Source organism: Rhodnius prolixus, unplaced genomic scaffold (assembly GCF_049639745.1).
Source record: "Rhodnius prolixus isolate KJV_2025 unplaced genomic scaffold, Rpr scaffold_8, whole genome shotgun sequence".
Classification (NCBI taxonomy): domain Eukaryota; kingdom Metazoa; phylum Arthropoda; class Insecta; order Hemiptera; family Reduviidae; genus Rhodnius; species Rhodnius prolixus.
Window position 1 is genome coordinate 1,070,316 of NW_027411593.1, and position 21,985 is coordinate 1,092,300.

At 35.2% G+C, this 21,985-nt stretch overlaps 3 protein-coding genes across 9 annotated transcripts in view; all 3 read right to left on the reverse strand.

Moving 5' to 3' along the window:
• Positions 1–1,134: 1,134 nt before the first annotated feature.
• Positions 1,135–9,641, reverse strand: LOC141450658 (scavenger receptor class B member 1-like). Of its 4 annotated transcripts, none has more exons than XM_074121264.1 (12): positions 9,521–9,641; positions 9,189–9,342; positions 7,889–8,024; positions 7,264–7,355; positions 6,527–6,687; positions 5,777–5,918; positions 5,367–5,570; positions 5,040–5,288; positions 3,652–3,796; positions 3,452–3,567; positions 2,307–2,435; positions 1,135–1,369 (listed from the first exon to the last, which is right to left on the reverse strand). In XM_074121264.1, the coding sequence occupies exons 2-12, from the start codon at positions 9,282–9,284 to the stop codon at positions 1,175–1,177; spliced, it is 1,665 nt and encodes a 554-aa protein (XP_073977365.1). In that variant the 5' UTR covers positions 9,285–9,342; positions 9,521–9,641; the 3' UTR covers positions 1,135–1,174. The 4 variants fall into 4 exon arrangements, with proteins under 4 accessions (XP_073977365.1, XP_073977367.1, XP_073977366.1 ...); XM_074121265.1 differs by having other exon boundaries at positions 1,232–1,597; XM_074121267.1 differs by lacking the exon at positions 2,307–2,435 and having other exon boundaries at positions 1,232–1,597.
• Positions 9,642–12,357: 2,716 nt separating this feature from the next.
• On the reverse strand, positions 12,358–21,597 carry LOC141450665 (scavenger receptor class B member 1-like). Its single transcript, XM_074121296.1, has 11 exons — positions 21,463–21,597; positions 20,031–20,166; positions 18,219–18,310; positions 17,961–18,121; positions 16,795–16,939; positions 15,994–16,200; positions 15,664–15,912; positions 14,517–14,658; positions 13,631–13,746; positions 13,315–13,443; positions 12,358–12,569 (listed from the first exon to the last, which is right to left on the reverse strand). The coding sequence occupies exons 1-11, from the start codon at positions 21,577–21,579 to the stop codon at positions 12,417–12,419; spliced, it is 1,647 nt and encodes a 548-aa protein (XP_073977397.1). The 5' UTR covers positions 21,580–21,597; the 3' UTR covers positions 12,358–12,416.
• Positions 21,463–21,985, reverse strand: part of Asator (tau-tubulin kinase asator) — a 105,095-nt gene continuing 104,572 nt past the window's right edge. For all 4 annotated transcript variants that reach the window (XM_074121269.1, XM_074121271.1, XM_074121281.1 and 1 more), the window contains one exon: positions 21,463–21,716. In XM_074121269.1, the coding sequence (XP_073977370.1) occupies positions 21,628–21,716 (89 nt within the window). In that variant the 3' untranslated portion in view covers positions 21,463–21,627. The remainder of the gene's footprint in view (positions 21,717–21,985) is intronic.

Here is a 21,985-nt window from a genome sequence, read left to right on the forward strand (position 1 = left end):
GGCGTGATAGAGCTCCTTGTGGAGCTCCTTCCGCCCCCGAATGAAAGAGAAATATGCCCAATGAGGACAAGAGAGAAAAGTGACTGAAATTACCACTTTATTAGTTTATAAAATGAAACAAATTATAATGCAATAAATTAGAATGTAAAATTAAACAGTATTTAAGTAGGAACATCTCCTATTTTTAGTATATGTACCGCCGAAGCGAGTACTAGGAACATCTCATAATTGTATAAGTGTTGGGAATAATTATTGTTAAATAAACATTAAATACAGGGGAGGTAATACCGGATTGCTGCCAGCAAGGCTGGAACCTGTCGGCCAGGCAGTTTGCACTGCTATTGCGTTTCTTGCCTGCCTCTAGACGTGGCTTTGCGCCTGCAGGGCACTGGAAGTGTGCACGTACTAGACGTGTGCCTTTGATGAAAATGCACTCTACTGCCGCATTCAGTTTTTATTCTTGTTTGTGTATTTGGTACGAAAACTATAATTCTGTTCTCAACAATGTTATGTGTATTATATAACATACTGGGTGCATAGTACATGTGTTCGACTAATAATAGTGGTACTTCAAACGAATACTAGACTAACGCTCTGATTTATATGGTACCAAAACTGGTTAACAACACGATGTACGAGGCCAGACTACTAATTACGTATTGTTACGAAAACTGGACCACTATTTACGATATGCAGGGCACAAGAACTGGTCCAGTAATCACTGATTATTCTCTTAATACTAATTAACGCTTGTTGCTGCGTATAGCAACAAGGTACAAAGTTTATTATTTGATTTCGTCAGCTGTTTGGCTGCAAACAGCATTAGTGCCTGCCTCTAAAGTTAGCTTTTACTTTAGCTTTATTTACTTAAAGATTATTGCATAACTTATTTATTTTTGTATAATCAAGTCGAAAACCTTAAACGTGGCCTCAAACATTAGTCAGTCGGCAAGGAATTACGAACGATATTGGAATAGCCGGCAATATTGGAAGTAGGAGATATTTGAATGCTCGGTAGACCCCCGTACTTTAGGTCCCAAAAAAATAATAATGAAAATAAAAACTAGGGGGGTTCTAATGTCTAATGCAGTCGATGTGCCAAAAAAAAAGGATAAAAAAACGTTAATTTACTTTATTATTTGTTAATTATCTTTATTAATTGCATAAACTATTCTTATCTACATGAATATATACTTCTACATATGGTTGATCTAACTGCAGAACAGTTACTAAAATAGAAAAATAAGCTAGTGAGCAACAATAGAAATAAAAGAGGAAATCCACATTGCAAAGAGAGTTTGAGCATTGGCGCAGTGTACGTCAGATGGTAGATCAACGAGTTGGCCTCTCCAGTCAAATTTGTGGAACCCTGGAACAGAAGGAGGTATCCTTTAATTTTTATAAAGGAAATGTGAAAAATATGTACAAGACTTTTGTATCCCCTGCCACGGACTCCAGACTTTCTCTCTCTGGAGTGTCAGATCCTTTAATTTGGGGAAACCATCATCATCGAACATCTGGGTTGAGTTGGTCCCGAGGGAGCGGTAATCCCTTAACACCGGCTTCCACTTCTTTTCTTAGAGCTTCCCTTGAAAACCTGGAAGAGTTGTTTAATTACTTCGGTGTCAGATTGGCTCTAAAATCGGGAATTCCCATAAATGTTTACTTAGAATGTAAATGTTTCAGTATTTATTGTTAGAGTGCCTTTAATTAGTTAGCCTAAATATTTGATGACTTCCAACGATTAGGCTGAGTTATTTTGTGACGATAATTTTATAATTGACTAAAATGTACTGTGTTTTGAGCCAGGTTGATTATCTGGTTCGTTTCTTCCAAACAGTAAAAAAAAATCGAGTTCCGCTTTAAGATCACTTACGTCGGTAGGAGTTGAAGAATAATTGTAAATTATGCAATTGACATGATGTAGATGATTCAAGAATAGAGATATTTATCAAAGGGTGAGAGAGTGGAAAAACTAAAATAAAAGTGGAAGATAATGCCGAAGTTTCCGAACTTACAGAAATACCTCCCAACGGCTTCAAAATCTAGAAGCGGCCAGTAATTATGGATAGCAGCAAATAAGTAATGTTACTTTTTACATAAACTATGTCGAACTGCCAACTAAAAAATTCGATGTAGGGTTAAATAAAGTCAAATTTTCCATCTGCTTAGTGAATATTCTTGTTAGATTCAGCATTTAAGTGCAAAATAGTTTTATTACTAGGCCAAAAAATGAATAACCCATTAATATTCGAAAGGAGACGACACTCATCATGATGTAAATACTCGCACTGGAATACACTCACGATAGAAATCCATCCAATAGGCAGCGCCATTCCATCCTTCATTCTGTTGAAAGGGGTCACAAAGCGTGCCTTATGCATGGTGACGCCCACTTGCAGATTCAATACAGCACCTACTACTACTCCAACATCCTGCAACATTTGTCATTTTCGGAAGGAATCACTCAAATGTAATAAAAATTTAACAAGTTTCAATTAAAACTGTTTGAAACCAACAAAGCACATTGTATCATTTGTTATGAGCCATTCTCTCAGTCTAGCCCAGTGGTCCCTAACAAATGCGCCATGGTTTCCAGTAAAGCTAGCCGCAATTTCATAAAATTACTCTTTAAACAGAAGAAAAGTAATGCCTTGGCCAAGTTACCGAACTAGCATTACTAACTCTACAGCAGAATCTTTTCATTTTTAGTTTCTTCTCGAGTTGACTTCCAAATCACTTTTTTGTTTGTGTAAATGGTGCATAGAAATGCTAATGTACATAACTAACTATATTTATAGCTACTTCCGCAGTGTTATGTACTAGGTGAGTCAAATAGCACACTAGTGTAACTTCCTTGAAGTGCAATCACTAGTGTGTAACTTCCTTGTTCTAGATAAATAACAGAAGAACTCATTCAGAAATTTCGTGTAAATTAGTACTTTGAACGTAGTTTCTTTCAATTTATTTTATTTTTTCAGGAACTTTATTTTGACAGCTTTTTTATGATGGAGTCATAAAAAGCCAAGGTATCCTGCAAAGTGACACTTCTGCAAATTGTATACTGTATAATATTTATGATTAAGCTATACCTAACCAAAATTCCGATTCGGAACAATATCGCTAACCAGAAGTGAACTAGGCAGAACCTCTCTTACGAATGAATTTTCATTGAACTAGGACATAAAGCCATCACATTGGTTTGAAACTTCTCCACAGGGAACGTCAAGTTTACTGGACTTCTTGTGATGTCTGACTCCTTCTCCAGTACCCTTTTGTTTAATTCTTAAGTATTTTAGTACAAATTGTGAGTTTCAAGAAAAGTTAATAACCTAAACTGCGGAAAGAGATAGTCGAGTGAGTGTTCACATCTGATTTATTTAATTTCACTCATTGGTGGGGTGGCTGGTATTTCCAAAAGTACTAGGCGTACGAATCCTTGTAAACTTACATGAACATCAACAGAGGAAGTATGCTTCTCCGGATCTGGATTCAATCCTTTCACATCTTCCAAAAGGACACCATCTCCGTCCATGAAGTGAGGTTTGGAAAAAAATATCGGTGAATCTGAGCAATAATGAAGCAATATTCTCACAATGAAAACTACAATTTTTTTAAAAACTAATAATTATCAAGATTTTATTTAAGTACCATAATAGCAAGGTGAGGGATAGAAAATACCCGAAGGCGGGCAAACTCTACCACGGCAGTAACAATAATTGTGCGAAAAATTCCTGCCATAGGAGAAAATATGATCCAGCATTCTGTATCTCTTGACTGGATAACCCTGAGCCGTCTGAAACAATAGATAACAGAACAATTACAGAGAGGAATATGAATGAAGTATCTAATGAGAAGTTAAATATCGTCCCTGTCTTATAAGAAGCAAAAGAATAGAAAGTTTCATATTCGGACCGGTTCGCCACTCTTCACAGCATCTTAAGGAAGTCGGAAAGTCTGCATCATAGGAAAAATCTTTACAGGTTCTCTAAGACTATGTTGCGACCAACCAGGACGACTGTTTTAAATTTTGCTGAAGAAAAAACCAATTAGAAGGGTAAAATGTTTCATAAAATTCCAAATATAGTCTCATTACCTTTATGTGATTTAAGTGCTGAAAATTTAACAAGTAAATGAAAGTAAACATGTGCAAAGAAACGTTTTTCAACATTTGCAGTAAAGTAAAGTAATTGCCTATTTTTTCAGACGAGCTTTACGTCCAAGTATAATTAGATGTCGTGAACGGAGGCGACTAGCAAACATACTTTACTGCAAATTTCTTTTATTAACCATTAAATAAAATCCAAGGCCTAGGACCGTGAATCGAACCCAGTACCACAATACACATTATCTTTACAGGTCTCGCCTCTAACCGCTCGGATACCGTGGCACCTTACTGAATTTTGTGTTTTTCACGTATTCTTCCCCAAAATCAAATTTTAAGAAAATTTGATCAAGAAAATTGTGCAAGAGAAATAATGTGAATGACATCGAATTAGTTTAATTTCTCTAATGAGTAAAGAGGAGGTACTGCAATCTAGTGAACTTTTCGACATCGAGTTTTTACCGAATACTTATTTTGAGTTTTCCTGTGATAAAAAAAAAACTTTCCCAAACATTTCTAAAGGACTTTGGCTCTTTATAAGACATGCGGAAAGTACTCACTCAAAAGCCCTCAACAAGAAGTTATAATGTCCGGCACAATCACATATTTATATCGATAGGATTAAATATTTCGAAAAGTGTAATTTTGGAAAACATTCCCCAATCTGAAGTACCCATTAATGAGGAGGCTGTTCACTTTTTAGTCTTCCTTAGTTCCTTTTATATGAATTATTTTTCTATTAAAATTCGTTTCGGTCTTGAGTCAAGAGTAAGCTCCCTCTAATTTTAGAGAATTTATGGTTTTACAAAGCTCAGTTTGAAGAAAAAGTGTAAGTTGTTAGTAAATAATATTAAGAAAAGTTGTGTATATCCAGGGGGGCCTAGACTTCTTCAACAGCCGCCTCCGCTGCTGAGCAGCGCACTCTGACACTTACCGTGGTATAATTCTCATACGTAAAAGGAAATCTTCGGCAGAGTATTCTTCTGAAGAAGTAAAGTGTCTCTCCAGATCTAACAGTCTCCGCCGGAAGTAGGATTCCGTCCGATGAAGTTATATTGTTGCACTCATCTCCTTCCCAAGCTCCCACTGTTTCTTTACCATTATACTGCTGTATTATGCCTCTCTTCGCCAAATCAGGAACTCCCGTACCTATCGTAATCTCATCCGGGAGAAGACCCATTCTCTAAAATGAAATTATGAAATAATGGAAAATTTTATTTGATTCACACAAGGGAGAGAATCAAATAATTTGAAAAGTTACATTGGATAATAAACCGGTGGTTGGTGCTATCTCTTGGTCCAGCAGCGTAACAATGTCCGACAAAATTTTAATTTTTTCCTCGTATCCAAATATGCATTCATGTATTGATAGTTTCCAAAAAGGCTGAACTTTAAAAGACTTAAGCGTTGCAGAGAAAGTCAGCTGGGTGTACATGTTAAGCTCCTTAACGATGTTAACTGAAGCCTAAAACCAAAATTATATTCATTTCGTCAAATGAAAATTCGGAAAATCGTCAAAGTGCAGAGGTCTAGATGCCTAAAGAGACTAGTCCACTCTCTATAGCCACAGTCATTCGAGCAGGACTAATCTACACAAGCATTTGCTACACTATCTAATAATTTTTCGTCTAGTCTACGAATCACCATTTAGTTTCTAACTTCTAAACTTACAATAACCAAGACATTCGGCGTGTAGATTACATCTGCCAAGGTTCCTTTGGATTCTTCAGGCAGAAAAACGGTGCTAACGTTTTCTGAATAAGTTATTCTTTCCATGCCATGGAAATTTATATTCCACTTGGATATGTTCTGCCTGCAACAAGTAATCAACTGACATAAGAATATTCCTAATCTGTAAAGCCCTCCTGAAAAATAGACATTACTTTACTTATTTAAATGTTCGCATGGTTGTATCAACAGTAGTGGATAAATGTTATTTATTTCATGCACAATACGAAGAGAGTTGGGTAGGGTATGGTTTGGTAGGGAGGAATAGGTAGGGTAGCGGGTGAGTGTCTAGATAGTAGTTGAGATTCAAATTTATTTTGCACTATTTATTACTATAAATTATTATCAATTACACGGTCTATCTAGGGATATTTTCCCCAAGGCAAAATTCAGTTTAACGTCTATATATGTAATCCCAATTTAGAGATAACAATAATATTGTTTTCATTCGAATGAAATTGAATAAAACGAATAAAGTTGTATTTTCACACGGTTTGTAGAGGTGTAGTTTGATATAATGTGTGTAATACATTCTTTAGGGTATATTATAGATTGAAGGGTAGTTCAACGGAATGACATTCCAACTAAGATTCTCCAGCTATGAATAATAATAATAATAGTAATAATAATAATAATAACAATAAAATGATATAGCAATACTTTCATATTTTGCGAGAAGGGAAGAAAACTCACTTGAATACATAAGGACCAACTTCCTTCAGAACTGGTTTCTCCATACCTGCGAGAACGGCTTCCACATTGGTATAGTTAAATGGATATACCCTGACTACTACCTCGACATCGGAGTCTTGCCACAAATTGTAGATGAACGTCCCATTGGAAAGTGTAATTATCTGTAATACGTATATTGTTATTAAAAAAGTAGACATATTTTTCACTTATTAACTGTTGCCAAGAAAAGTTCTGCTGTTTCCTACTTTAAACCAACTTCAAGCTGAATCCTTGAGATGAAAATTATTTTTAATTAAATAAATTGGTAGGTAGGTAAGTCGGCATAAAAATTATTTGTATGATGGTTGCTGTGCTACAGAAGCCCTTCTGGGTTTTATAGAAATCCCAAAAATAATACCATATAAGCTGAGTCTAGGACAAAAAATCGGTCCCGGATTTGATCCACCGTAGATTCATAGCTATCCAAACCTTGTTTCTCGTCTTACGATCAGTTACCTCAAAGGAAACCCCTAAGATTTTCCACTGAATGCTCCGGAGATAAGGGTGGGTAGATCCGTTCTAAAGTGTTAAGAACTCCATATGATTCAAATGTTTAACATTTAGAAGAAAATTTGCGATACAACTTTGAGAATTATTGTGAATCACACCAGATTTTTTGTTTTCGAAGTATTGTTTACGCTACTGACAAACCGCAGCCATGTCGTATTTTTAAAGGACTACCTTCCTCGTGTTCTTACCTTCTCCAATGTTGTGTCAAACCAGTTGGTGCCAACCATAAAGACAGTACAGGCAAAGCTTAACACTAATAAGATTATTGTTAAGTAAATTCCTGTAAAATAGAAATATATATATACAGTAAGTGATAAGAAACATTCTTGGAAAGCAACATAAATTAAAACATTGAGAAAATAATTTTGTATCAAAAACACTGAACTAATAGTGCCGAAAGTTGGCTTCTCACTGTAAAAGCCTCCACATCTGATATAACGAGTTCCGATGGTGAAAAGTGATACACATGTATATATACTTTTACATGCTATATGCTAAGTACTAATTATATTTGTATGTAAGTAATGTATATTTTATTATTTTTCGGTATTTTTGTACTTTTATGTGTGTGGGGATAGTTTTGTGGGCGTACAGAATAAACCCTTCTCGTCTAGGGATTCTATGGGGGGAGAGATGCATCCCAAATCGTTGCTGCTTCTGTAATGCCAGTTTCACCCTTTCTTGGTGTGTCCATCCCTCTCTACAAACCACAATCTTGGACTTACCCCGATCGCCCATATCGCATATAATAACTAACATCTCTAAGCACTCTACAGACATAATAACTTAAAAAACTGTACAAAATTTGCTCACCACAAGACTTGTATTTATTTTCCTTGCTCCTCCGTGCTTGAAACTTGAAGATGTCATGCAAATTTTCCAAAGTTTTGCCTAAATATTTACTATCACTTCTCCCTTCAAATTTCCGTTCTCCATTTTGATTAAGAGGCTGGAAAACAACGTAATCGCTTATATTGTTCCACAATTAGTTCTTGACGATGGGGTTCATACTTTATAATTAACATTTTCAAATAAATAAAAACTTAGTTTTCCACGAGATTCAATTTGAGAACTTCCATGTCCACTCCCTTGACCATTTCACAAAACTAGCCCCATAAGTTAATTCAGTTTTTTTTTTTTTTTTTTTTTTTTGGCATTAGCTGTTAAGCCATAGCCACAAAAATTCAGTTCAAACGTTAAATCTCAAAGCAAAAAGTAGTTTTCACTTAAACATATCACATTCTTCTTCGCAAGAGCAGTAGGTAATGGTGCATGTTTTCCATTTGGATTTTCCAAAGGAAATATTGGTTTTGAGGTCCCTTGAGTGCGAAAAACTGGTCTTTCCGTTTGGGAAGTACGCAAAAGCACCTTAACTCAAAAGTGAAAAAACTCAATGTGTTAAATTCTCTAGTGGAAGGATTTTTTTGGGACTTGACGAGTATTAGGTTTATCAATTTGGTTTCATACTTGTTTCAGAGGTGCCCATAGTCAGAAAAACGGTATCTAAGTATGAAAATTGCTAGCTGCAACACCGAAAACGTTGAAACCTGGAAATTCCATTTGTGTTTGGTAACTTCTCTCAACTCGAAATAGCAATTTGCAGATGAGATTTTTTCCCTTTTTTTAGATTTCCACGAAAATAGCTTAAAAGATGTTCTTTAAGTTAAATTCAGTCATTGCAGACCTAGAGATCTACATTTGTTTGGAAGATTTTTCCACTACAATCTTCAATCTTCTGAGTGTAATGGACAGTTCAGCATCCCTTTTGAGTGACCCTTGAGTGTTGCTTCATTCAGAACTACCACATAATGAAAGAATTTTCGAGACTTTCTCAAAACGGCTTCTACGATTTTCCATAAACTCAAATTTACATATAACTGTAAATTTTACAGATTTTGATACATTTGTTTTGTAAAATTCGTTGGAGGGTAGAGAGGGACTGCAGAAATTTTCCCCTCGAGACGTTTTTCAATACGCCCTTGCAAACTCGGCATGTATTGCATTAAAAATTATTATCCTAGTTTTTAAGTACGAAGAAAATAGTAGAGTTCGAACCCTGAGTTAGAAAATTGCTCTAACATAGCAAAAAAAAAAAAAAAATAAGCGGATTTACCTGAGTTTCCAGATGAAGTTGATCTGAAGAGTCCTCTCCAGGGACAGCCAATTCGCCGAACTTCTTCGGCTCCAGTTTGGTCTCCTCTGCAGCCATGGTGAATCTGACTAGAGGCTGCACACTTTGCAAAGATCTGCTCTAATCTGCTCCCACCCTTTAAAATAATTAACAAAGTAATGTAAAATAATTTGCATATAGCCTTGCTGAACGATAGATCACCAAAAAGGATGTACGCACAAACTGATCCTGCATACGTCATACCAAACAATGTTGGTGTAAAAATAATCAAACGCCTAAATCTTGCTGCAGTCTAAGTAATTAAATTTGTTTACCTTGGAATTCGTATTAAAAAAGGCTTCAGAATATAACGGCTTACGTTGCTGTAGAGGAAACATGGTGTCATATCTTCCTCGGACCACATTAATTAAATCAATGTTATCCAAGAGTACCTAGTGATAACCGCACCTGACAATTAAAATTCGTACGCACTTCCAATTAAGAAATATTCAGAAATATATTTCAACGTTCTTCAATTTCAATGTCCACTCCATTTCTTCGTCGTAACAGATTACTATGACATCATCCGAATCACATTATCTTTCTCCTATAAACAGGATTAGATATTTGGCAAATACCACCTGATAATGTGGACCTAGACAACATAACTGAAACCAAATTCAAGAGGCTACTAACTAAAAGTGATTAACTTCGCCACTTTCTTCTCGTTAGACATAAATTTTACAATTTTGGTTTTTTAAATTCTAGTAAGTTTTTATTTTTTATGTCTAAGCATATTTCACTTCTATATTTTTAGAGTCCATTTCTATTTATTTGAGTAGATAATTTAATTGTATTTGTTTCAGCCCAACAATATTTGGCCATTTCAAATATAAATAAATGTTTTATAAATTGGCAGAAACATTACACCAAAATGGCACCTTAGAGAAGAACTTAACTTCACTCTTACCCTGATAACCTTCAAAATTGTTAGAAATAATCTTTAAAGTTTATCCATCTTTATGAAGTTAGAGTGAGTACGAACTTAAAGGAAGTGATTGAAACCATTTTCGAAAATATCTATTACATAATTATTATACACCAGAAATTTCTAGTATTTTTTTTAATATTATTTAATTGAAACCACAAACTAAACATTTCGTTTTTGTATGAAAGTAACATCTTTATTCATCACGTATAAGAACTGAATTATGATGGAGTAATCACTATCTTGGCAGCCATTCAGTCAGTTTCCACAGAGCCTTCCTAAATTGGATAGACAGCTGGATAGCAAAAATACAATTTTTTTTTCTTCACATAAGACATATTTTAGAAAAAAAAAAAGGTGAAATCATATTTTACAACACCTTTATAAATGTGAAATACTAGATAGATACATGTGTGAATTCAATGGAAATATATTGCACATTTTCCCTATCCCATTTTTTATTGGGCAATTCATTTAATTGCTTTTTAAACATATGTACATATATATTAATTTATATTCATCCCACTCTTTGTGCAAGCATCCGTAGATTATGATAATTTAAAAGGAATAATTATTTTGTTTCAAACACCCACAAAACAAACTTGGCAATAACATAGCGCCGCTGTTGTTCTCCCTTGTCTCAATGCTTCTATAGTTTGTGAGAACCAATAAGAATCCTTCAGTTTTCCATGCCATTTAAAATTCAAGAAGTCAACCAAGCTGTCAATTACCAAATATTTTGTAGCTCTCTCTCTCTCTCTATATATATATATAATTTAAATAATTTCGATGGATTAGTTATCTGAATTGTGGTAAGCATTGTTGTCCATGGATCACTCGTTAGGAAGCTGCTCATTGAAGGATTGTAAATCGAGATCTGGAACTAATTATTCTATAATCTTTTTTATAACCTTCAAGAGGCAACAATCCAATATTTGAATAATGACGACCCAATCAGATTACACCTAAAATAATTACTCATTAATTTTCATTTTCTAGCAGAGTTGATACAAGTGTACAAAGTACGCAAAATTCGCGGGAATGAATATTTGATAATTTCACCAAAAAATCTGATATGGCTACTCGCAAGACTTTCTCTCACTATTATTCTCAAAATATTCTCTAAACTCCGAAAGTTTGAGTCCTATTTCATTCTTATCACTTTAGAAGAAGTGTTCCAATTCCTTCTCACAGAAGTTCCATTAATGGAATTTACAGAAAACATTTTCCAGTAAAAGTTTGTGGATTTATGAGTTTGTAAGCACTATACAAAGTTTAGAGGAAATTAAAGCATGGAAAAATCTATTGGGTAACTGGTTCTTCCGGTCAAACTTTTTGATTGTTATGAATACTATTCTGGCGGCAAGCCATCATCACAAGAAACAGTAACGGCACTTTATAGGTAAGCTAACCACTTCCTCACAAAAGTGGCTTGATCCAATTCTCTGGAGAAGGTCTCAAATAACAGTTTATTTGGAACCTGTGTGTGTAAGCAATCAGCAGCCAGAGTTTAAAGATAATCGTAGAAGCAGTTTTCGAGAATTTTTTTAAAAAACTATTAATTTGGTTCAATAAGCGTTAATTTCGGTCAACCGATTTTCATCACTACCTTATTCTCTGTTACAAACTAAGCTTGTTCGTACAGACGGATACGCCTAACCCGACTGCAAGTCTACAAGTGCTTGTTGGAGGACCTGCTTCTCTTCATACTGTTGGGTCAAGCGCCCGTGGTCACCCTGACCTTGTCTTACTTTCAAGGCCATATCTCCTTTTCCTGTAATGTTGTAATCAGTACTGTGCAGCAAGGATTCACAATCCATTGACCTCTCATTCTTTACAAAATTTGTGAAGCTGCAGCTATTACTATACGTCGTTTATAAAAATAATGCTTCAATGTTGCCCAAATGCCAAAACTTAATTCTCTCATTCTTTTGAAACTCATTATTTCTTATTAATCAGCCATTGTGGCCAAAAATACGGCTAAAAACTAAATACTATGAATGAGCATCTGCTTTGTGACAGATAGAAGCTAAATTTTTGTAATTATATTTAACAAGCACTTGGTCAATAAAAAACTACTTTTTCCAGAGAGTGAAGTAAGCCTATGAAACAAAATCTTCACATTATCACCGCCCTTATTTTGTCTCTCTCTTGGGGCGACAGACAAAAAGGATTATCAAATGGAAAAGTGGACAATTTTTTGTTCAATAAATAAATTTTTTTTATTGCCTAGCTCTAATTGTTTACAACCTAAGAAACATATATACAAATAATCTAGTTAGGAACATTAGGAATAAAGCAGAAAATGTAAGCTGCAGCCCAATCTTGATAAGAGGTGCGGTGAAAGAAACGTGGTAGACAAGTTTCTCGGGCATCCCACTCAGATTAGCAATTTGCTGAAAACGAAAAGAAATAAAAACGATAAAACAGTTGAAAATATACTAGTATAATTACACAAGCTCTCGAGTAATTACTCATGAACAAGGCAAAACAGAATTTGGGTTTTAACCTTTAGGAGAATGTTTAATTAAAAACAAAAAAAATCTTGTCTGAACACTGACACCACTTTTTCTTGCCGCAAGACCGTTCAGTTTTTAAAAGGACTTTGTGACATCTTGGAACCTCTCCTTGAGAGCAATGTTATGAAACTTTTTGAAACATACGCGAAGGCCTTTATCTGAGCAGACAGTTATCCAAAGCTAAAAAGAAGAGATTCTCACTTCGTGTGAAGCGATTTTCAGAAAGCGACTTATTTTACTTTCACAAATATCACAATGGAGTTATCCATTCAATACAGAGGAGTGAGCTTCCGATCTAGTAAGTAAAAGGTATGACATATTTGAACTTTCTATAATTTTGAACGTTCATTTTTGGAGCAAACCAAAAACTCTAAGAAGTAAAAATGTTATAAGCGAAAGGATGTTAATAAATTTTAAGGAAAGACTCGTACCATGTCTTTCAACAGGAGCTTCTAGGGAATTAAAGAGTTGTGTACGTTACAACTTCTGCTCTGGAAATAGAACTTTAGGGGGAACGTTATTAATTCCTTGTCTCGAAGTGTCCCAAATCGAATTTTCCTGGGAATCCAAGTGAAAGTTCATGAGTACAATGTATGTTGAATGTTCAAAATAGGATTCTTACCAGATTGGCCCAGCCAATTGGAAGTACCATGCCTTCTGTCAGTCCTTTCAGATGGGATACATACCGAGATTTCTTTACCACTACATTTAACTGTATTCGTGCTGCGCCTCCCACGGGAACACCCACTTTCTGTTGGGGAAATGTAAATTAATAGTGAATCTTACAGTAGCAAACCTTGAAATCAAACTTGGCTAAATTTACAAAACTAAACTTATTAACAAAACTGACATTTAAATTGCACCCTTAGAGGTTAAGAAGAGAATAAGTAGGCAATGGTATAAGTACCAATGGTATAAATATAAGTACCAAGACTTACATGTATGTCTATGTAAGAAGTATGTTTTGCAGCATCCGGCTTAAGTCCGATTACGTTGTCCAGTAAAATTTGGTCACCATTTAGAAAGTGTGGCTGCGAAAGCACCAATGGCGCATCTGAGGAAAAAAATGCATCATTACCACTACACAATTTCAACTGAAACTTGAGGAGGAAAATAGACAAGGAATAAATTAGGATAAAGCAAAATACGTGGTTGTCGCCAGAACACAATATTCGTAAACCAAATTGTTATAAACAAGAAAGGAATAATACTGAAACGAGTGGTCTGGTCTTACTTCAGCTTTCTACTTCGACAGTAATACAAGTCTGTTCAAAAGAGTTCAAATTCTCGTCCATCAGAAACCAACTCGAAATTCACCACTTCTTCGAGTAGCACCATAATGCAGAGCATATCGTTTTCATAAACCCTTTCTGACATGGGAAGAGCATACTGTCTCGGCATAACCCACTATTTTTTATTGTTTGGCTTGTTTTAGCAAACTTGTTGGCTTGTTTTCAAACAGGTAAAGTTCACTTCATAAATAAAAAATACTTGGATTTTTAAGCCCTTTTTGGATGAGGTGAGTATTCGCAGTTAGTCCCATAGCTTTTATACTCTATTCTAATGTCAGATAAATGCCTGTTTATAGTAGACAAACACTGCTGACCGACATCCAAGCCTTCACAGTAAAATGAACGAGTAAATGGAATCGGTTCTGATCAAGTACTTGATTCAAATCCAAAGCCTGACTTATTTAACCAATCACGACGAGGTGTTCAGGAATTTTACATTTCCTTAAAGTTCCCAAGTAAATACAAGTATTTACACAAAATATATTAAAATAAAATGTCTCTACTACTAATTTTCAATTGATTCCAAACTTACCATAGTAGCAAGGTGCAACGCTAACAACTCCTGACGGTAGGCAAGATTCTTCGCAGTAGCATTTATTAGCAGGATTAATATCTCCAGAAGTAAAAATATTCCGTGGAAGTAAATATCTCTTGGCAGGAAATCCTTGCTGAGTCTTAAACAGTTTATAGCAAATTTTAGGACATCTTAGATTGTGTAAAGAAATTAGGACGCGTGGTGCCTAACTAAGCACTTTCTAATTTTATTTTATTTATTTAAATTAAGGCGCGTTGAGCTTTTTCAGCGCTTAGTTAGTAAAAAAAAAAAAACTAAACCAACTTAATGAAGTTAATAAATCAAGAAGAAAATCAAACTGTTCTCATCCAAAAACAAAATAAATCAGTGAATTTTCTCTAAAAGTAAAGAAGATGCTGGTGAATAAATGGATGTAGATCAAAGGAAATGGGAAGTTTGGGCCAAGAACCACGAGCTCAAATTACCCTGGTGAATTTCCCAGTATCTTCCAAGGTGGAATTCACATAATGGGAAGGATGTGTTCAATTTGAACTCGACAGGAACTGGCGTGATCATACGATTGCAGTCAGGCTGTCATTGAAGCACTGGACTCCTGGGTTATCAGTTCGAGGGTGGTTTAGGAATGCCTTGTAGAACGAACTACCTGGACAGCAAAGTCAGAGTTCTGGGGCATGTTGGCATGGAAGGAAACGAGAAGGTTAAGTGCTGGTAAGGAAAGGCTCCTCTCCGGAGATCTGATCCCTTTTGCGAGAGCAGCTTACAAATAAAGAGTAGGTATTCAGCAGAGTTATGCACCGGATCAACTTCTCAGGACTGAGAGATTATTATGTTCATCGAGTTCACCATCTATGTGTTAGGATTAAGACAAATGTAGGGCTAAAAGCAGCCTTATTTTATACAACTTTAAGATTGCACTTTAACGATGACATCTATATTGTTTGGAAAAACGTTCGAAAGTGCAGGGAACTAAAAAGAGGACTACATAGAAAAATAACAAAACATTTTTTTAACTAAAACACTGCTTTTCAAGGCCCTACCTCGAACCTCGCCAGAGTTACGATATATCGCAGTTTAAAAAATCTTACAATAATAGAAATTGAAAGAAACAAATATTGATAATAATAATGGCTCAGTGAATGCTTACAAAGATTTGTTTGTGAAATTCCATCGGTATACTTCTGCAAACAAATTTCCTGTAAATATGAAGTGTTTCACTGGTTTCTATCAATTCAGCCGGAAAAAGAAAACCATCTGAAGAACTGGCATTGTCGCAGTCTTCTCCATAACCTTCTTCTAGGTCTTTGTACCCATCGTATTCCTGGATCATGCCCAGATTATTAAGATTTGGTACACCAGTTCCTATAGTCAGTCTATCGGACATCAGACCATCTCTCTGAAAGTTATAGTTTATTAGATAGAGATTCAATAAATCCAGTTTCGAGAAACAAATAAATAGTCGGAAGCTATAACTTACTGATGCTAAAAAACCAAAAGATGGCAGAGATTCGTGGTCTACAAAATTGACGAACTTTCTTAGGATGGAAGATAAGTCGTCATCGTAGCCATAAAGAAATTCACGGGCGGATATCTTTATGAACGGTTTGGTCTTTAAGCGGGACAAGACCGCGGACAAAGTGAACTGTGACAGCATGTTCATTTTCCTAGCTTGCTTTATGGCAGCCTGAAATCAACAAGAATTCTATTAGATAATTTAATTAATTATTTTTAAGAGATATTGCCAATCTTTTGGCAGAATGATCTGATAAGAACACGTTCACACTTCTTCTTATTTCAATTTCCATGGTTCTGAGTTATGGACATTATCTTAAAAAAAAAAAATTAACTACAAAACTTAACATCATTCATTTATAATTAGAATTGTACAATTAGATTAATTTTTGTTTACTGTATTTGCAAATCAGCCACAAACTGTTGGAAAAATTATTATTATTTTCTTCATCTTCCCTGAGAAATAATTTTTTTTTAACGTTGGGATTATTTAAATGTTAGGGATCACTTGTCTAAAGTAACCATCTCTGAAAGAATATTTCAAATATGAGATCTAGCCCCTAAATATCTGTGCATTGAGAATAAGAATTTAAGGAAAATCTGGAAAGTTCATTCAGTAATGTTTACACATATGGCCAACCAATGTTTACATTGTTGAAGAAAACTTGTCGATTGCAAGTTTGATTACTGTTTTTAAAAAAAATAAATAAACCGGAGTATGTTTACTACAATCAATAAATTGCCTAATAGTAGATTATGTACTTACAAAAATGACTACATTTGGCGTGATAATGGTGTCATCTTCCAGATTACCATTTGTGAGATCACTCAAGAACTCGTTGGTAATGTTCTCAGAGTAGGTTAATGTCTCTCTGCCATGGAATTCCACGTTTGCTTTAGTTATCCTCTGCCTGAAACGAATTTAATGATTATTGATAAAACTTGTCTTAATCTTTGAAGTATTTATTTATTCATTTCTGTTAATTACTTAAAAGTCAACGTCTAGCATTCTTAAGCAACACGATTCTCTGTGGCCAATCATTAGCTTGCATTCCGAATCTACGATGGTATCAAGAAGGAGATAGCTGAGACTTCACAGTCCACAACAACAAAAATTTGTTTACTATTTGTTTGTTTAAAAGTCAGGTTTGAATCCACGACTTCCCCAACTATTAAATTTTCTCTAACCTTAGTTTTTTCTTCTGGAATTAGTCTGGGATGCCAAATGTTAACCGCACCATGAATTTACTTTTTGCGCACTAATTAATATCAAATAAAAAATTAGATCATCAAGTTTCATTTCACATTTCTCTGTTAAATTCAATTCAGCAAATTTATTTCTTTAAAACAAAGGATTTGCTAATTAATTTTTTTTTAACTCACAGCAAATCATCTTTTAATTTGTAAGAAAGAAAACAATAGCTTTGTACCTTCACAATCTCTGCATGGTTTTTTTACGGAACATGCGCAGAGAAAGATAACTCTTCCAACAGAATTCAAACTTATTTCCAACTTTTAATTGGCCTTTCCATCTTCAAACTGATTTGTAATCAATCAGTAAGAGTGATTAATCATGTACCAACAATTTGGGACAAACACATGCCTACTGTAGAAAGGATTAAAGTAATTCCTTAAAAAATTTTCGTTGGCAAAGTAATTGAAGCGTACCAACGGAACTCGAATTCAAATCAGTGGTAGATCACGGTAGCCAATTAGTAACTATATCCACAAATTGCCCAAGAGGAAAATATCTAATTATTATTATAAGTTAAGCAATATTGTTGGCTGGCAATATTGTTGGCCCCTTAATTCATAGGGGTGAATTTCTTTAAAAAGAGGAACCTCCCCTTAATGTTTTTTAAATGTGAGCCTTTTGAAAATTAAAAGAAAAAATTATTCCACAGATTTCCAGTTAATAAATAGAAAATTTACCTGAAAACATAGGGGCCGAGTTCTTTAATTTTTGGCTTTTCTTTACCAGCTAACACTGCCTCAATATTGGTATAATTAAATGGATGAAGTTGTACAAGTATATCTAATTTTGGATCCAACCATAAATTATAAATAGACCCATTCTCGGACAGGGTAATAATCTTAAACAAACAATAATATTTAGTCACAAATTCTTAATTGAAATTACTAAACCAATGCTAGTGTCGAAAGAAATATTTAAACACTTCATTTAGGTACCTTTTGTATTCCAGTTTCAAACAAGTCACTCCCAAACAACATCGCCAATCCAATGAAGCTCAAAATGGTGAATACAGATGTCACATAGAAACCTAAAAATATAATTAAAAAATAATAATAAAATAATTTATAATTCTTATGTTCTGTTGCAGTGTCAAATACACAGTTAACAACAAAAATTTGTTTACAGACCAAAAAAGTCAACTTTGCACTCGACTTTCTCAAGGTTTTAACTCTTCCATTTTCTTTAAAATCAGAATTTGGGAAACATTTTTTAATTCTTACTACATTATGCAGTTCAGAACCGTATTTAACAATATGATGACACATTAAATTGAATTTTCCTTGCAAAACGTTTCCAATAAAAGATCTAATCTACATGACAGCAATGGTATGCATTATGAGCGCATTTAAAAACTTAGTTAAAGCTGTTTTCGAGACATTTTTTTTTAATTGAAAACGAATTCTTAAGATAGAACTTCCAGTTGAGGGAACTTCATTTCTAAATTTCAATCAAGTCCCGTTGGGTAAACAAATTCAGCACATAGAAAGTTTGTGTTAGTACAGTTTTTAGATCATTTATGCTTATAAACAGGCAGGCCAGTTCCCCAGAACCAATATTTTGTATCAATAGTTTTCAAAACACGATACTGAAAATTGTTTACGTTTCCAATACTTTTTATACAAACAGATAATCAATTGAACAAATCGTAAAGAAAATTTTTTGGGACCATTTTCGAAAAATTCTCAAGAGACTGCACTTCTGATTAGTTAACTTTGTCCAAAAGTCAACATTGTCGGGTCCAGTGGCGACAAATCCAAATATCTAACTAAAACTTTTGGCGATTTTTCGCATTTGAGGTAAGTTAATCACACACCTTACAGAGTTCCAAATCGAAACTCTGAACGCTTTCAATACTTAGTATTATTTGTAAGAGAAAGCGAATAAGGCCATAAATAATCTTAATGGGTACAGTAAGAGTAGGGGAATGAGGAAAGCAAGAGACATAAAGGAATGAAGGAGTATGTGGGTGTGTAGTGCACTGGAGTCTGATTGGCTGTGGGTAAAACCCACTGTCTCTGCATTCCTTAATTCTTCGCGAACTCTAAGCAGCCAGGGATGTCTTCGTGTGTAACTGGGAAACCCCTTGGGATGTAACTGACAAGTTCCCTGATCGGGAGTTTTTATGCAAGCGTGTGATTTATTTGTTTTCAAGTGAGTCAATCGAAAGGTATTCCTGAATGTCATCATAAACTAATTTTGCTATTACTATTTTGTTTGTAAAAAATCTTTTTGACATGTCTTAAAGATCATGAATTTCCAAACTCTTCACTCTAATGGAGGTATGCTCCAACTAAGGGAGAGTGCCACAGGCAGAATGCCTCCGGGGAATTCAATCTAATCCAGGCTTAATCCAATTTTTAGTATAAACGATTACGTTTAAAATGCAGACAACAGATGGAATTATGTTTGTGTACAGTTTTAGGAGAGTTAAGCCATTTAACCTTGACTTAGTGCTAGTATGTTTCTTGTAAAGTAGAGTGACGTGGTGAATCGCACAGCTCGCATTGCAAGCACACTTCTTATTGCACGTTATTGGAAACATTTATTTTTCCATGCATTTCCTTGCGTGTACACCCCTGAAGTCCCTTGCTAATACATGTAAAAATGGTAAAGAGAAATCGTCTGCTATAGATGCGAGTGTTTGAGGGTCTTCTGAGAACTGGATGGGGTGAAACAAGGTCAAGTGTTTGTCTAATTTAGATTCTGAGATGTCGCTGAACACAAACGCTATAGAAAGCAACTCTTACCGCAACATCTGAAGACACTCTCCTGTTTCTTGGCATTCTTCAGTCTCAGAAGGAAATATCGGAGAAACGCCGGACTCGAAGCTCTGTAATCCTCATCAGCTTTGATCCGCTTGCCTTTTTTTGTAATATGGATCGGCTGCAATAAAGTGCATTGCATTCGTTTAGCATGTCACAAAGATATATTTGGCTTAAATACAGATTTTCAAAAAAGAAAAAAGTCCCAGACACCACTTAAAACAACTTGGATCAATAGAATTTCAAAGACCGAGAGAGGCGCTATCTGAGTAAGAGTAGTATGGCTCATGTGACTCAAACGACTCCTAAAGAGAATGCCTTCATGAGTGTTGCACTTCCGGTCAAGCTTTATCTTCAAACTCTGAATTTCCGCCACATATTTACTCTCACTAGTAATACCCAATAGCAATGCTTAAAAACCACTGGAACTCCAGTTTAGAAGGAAGCTTACCCCCTTATTAAGAGCTGCCCCAAATTGAAGCTTTGAAGTTAGTGATCAGTATTATAAGTTTTAAAACTTGACAATAGTTCTCTTGAAATTTGTGGGAACAGAAAACACTTGCGGTCACTTCATTCTCATCGAATTGAAGCAGTCGTTAATAATGTTATGTAAGAAGTACATACCATATTCACCACACTCTACCTAATGTGAAGTTTCACCAGGCTTTTCTAGAAGTCTTCAGGATACCAAGTAAATCGGGGTCGTTTCCAAAAAGTAGTAGAAACATTGCAAAATCAACGTTTTTGGTTTGGTTGTTCGATTGTGACCAAAAGTTACCTTAAGTGGTATCAAATAGAATCTGGCTGCTACTCAGGCGATTAAGCAAGCCATTTCGCTTTATATTTGCCTTGGCGAAGTAAGGATGTAGTTTTGCGGCATCTTTGTGCTGAGTTAAAGCCGGGCAAGTAAGGTGGAGTTCCGCATTACGAGTATGCACAATAAATCAAGTAGCATTCCTTGACACCCCAATTCGGAGCAAATGTTCATTGGGATAGAGGTGGCCATGTTGTCGAGAAGAAGCTTTCCCAACTCCCTTTCTCCAGAAGTGCCCTTCAATAGAATTTTCGAGGTAAATGTTCTAAATAAGAGTTAAGACCCGAGTAAAATGCGAGTAACAAGTACGAAGCGGAATTTGCGACTTCCTGAGATTTATTTGCTATTGAACACATTCAAAGACAGTAAATAATCACTTATTCGAACTCAGAGGACCTCAAAAGGAGATTTTCTTTGATAACTTGACACGGAAAATTCGACTCAATCGCCTTACATTCTCTTACTGTACTGTCTAGTGAACGATGTTAGTGGGAATTAACATTCTAGTTTGAGAAGTAAAATTTCCTTAAAATAAATAGAAAATTTCTTTAAAAGAGAAAAATAGAGACAGACCAAACTCAGTATGCAGAAACATTGACTGACCTTTACATGTGCAGTAGAGCAGTTGCTGTCAGCCGAACTCTTGGTGGCCTCGTCCAGACAGAGGTACAGTGCATCCTTGGTCCACAGTAGGTTAGACACTTCCTCTTCGATAGGCATTTCAAGTGTGATTTGAAACAAGGCACCGTCCTAGATGGTGTATTTACCTTAGCAATGTGACTTCGGTCTTATTCTCCCACTCCTTGGTGACGTCGCCTCCAAAACCAAGCAGGAAAAGAAATCCCCACACACACACCCTACACAGTAACAGGAAAAGACATTCGCAAATATCCTAACCTACAACCTTTTTTGATTTTTCCATCTATTTTTAACATCAAAAATATTTTTTTCCTCTCCGGCGAAGGAATTCTTGTTTTTATAGGAAATAAATAAAATCTGCGTGAGAATCAAAAAAAACCGCAACATAAATATACATTGTGGAAGATTAGTTTAGAGGAAGTACAATTTGTTTCCTAATTTAAGGTCAATGACTTCCGGAAACTTCTCAGTGCACTTCCATACTCCG

Coding starts and splice junctions, on each gene's coding strand:
- LOC141450658 (XM_074121264.1), bottom strand. CDS start 9,284: ATGGCTGCAGAGGAGACCAAACTGGAGCCGAAGAAGTTCGGCGAATTG. Junction 7,356..7,888: donor AAATAAATACAAGTCTTGTG/GTGAGCAAATTT, acceptor TCTATTTTACAG/GAATTTACTTAACAATAATC. Junction 3,797..5,039: donor CGTATGAGAATTATACCACG/GTAAGTGTCAGA, acceptor CTATTGTTTCAG/ACGGCTCAGGGTTATCCAGT.
- LOC141450665 (XM_074121296.1), bottom strand. CDS start 21,579: ATGCCTATCGAAGAGGAAGTGTCTAACCTACTGTGGACCAAGGATGCA. Junction 18,122..18,218: donor TTGAAACTGGAATACAAAAG/GTACCTAAATGA, acceptor TGTTTGTTTAAG/ATTATTACCCTGTCCGAGAA. Junction 13,747..14,516: donor CGTTGCACCTTGCTACTATG/GTAAGTTTGGAA, acceptor TTTTTTCCTCAG/ATGCGCCATTGGTGCTTTCG.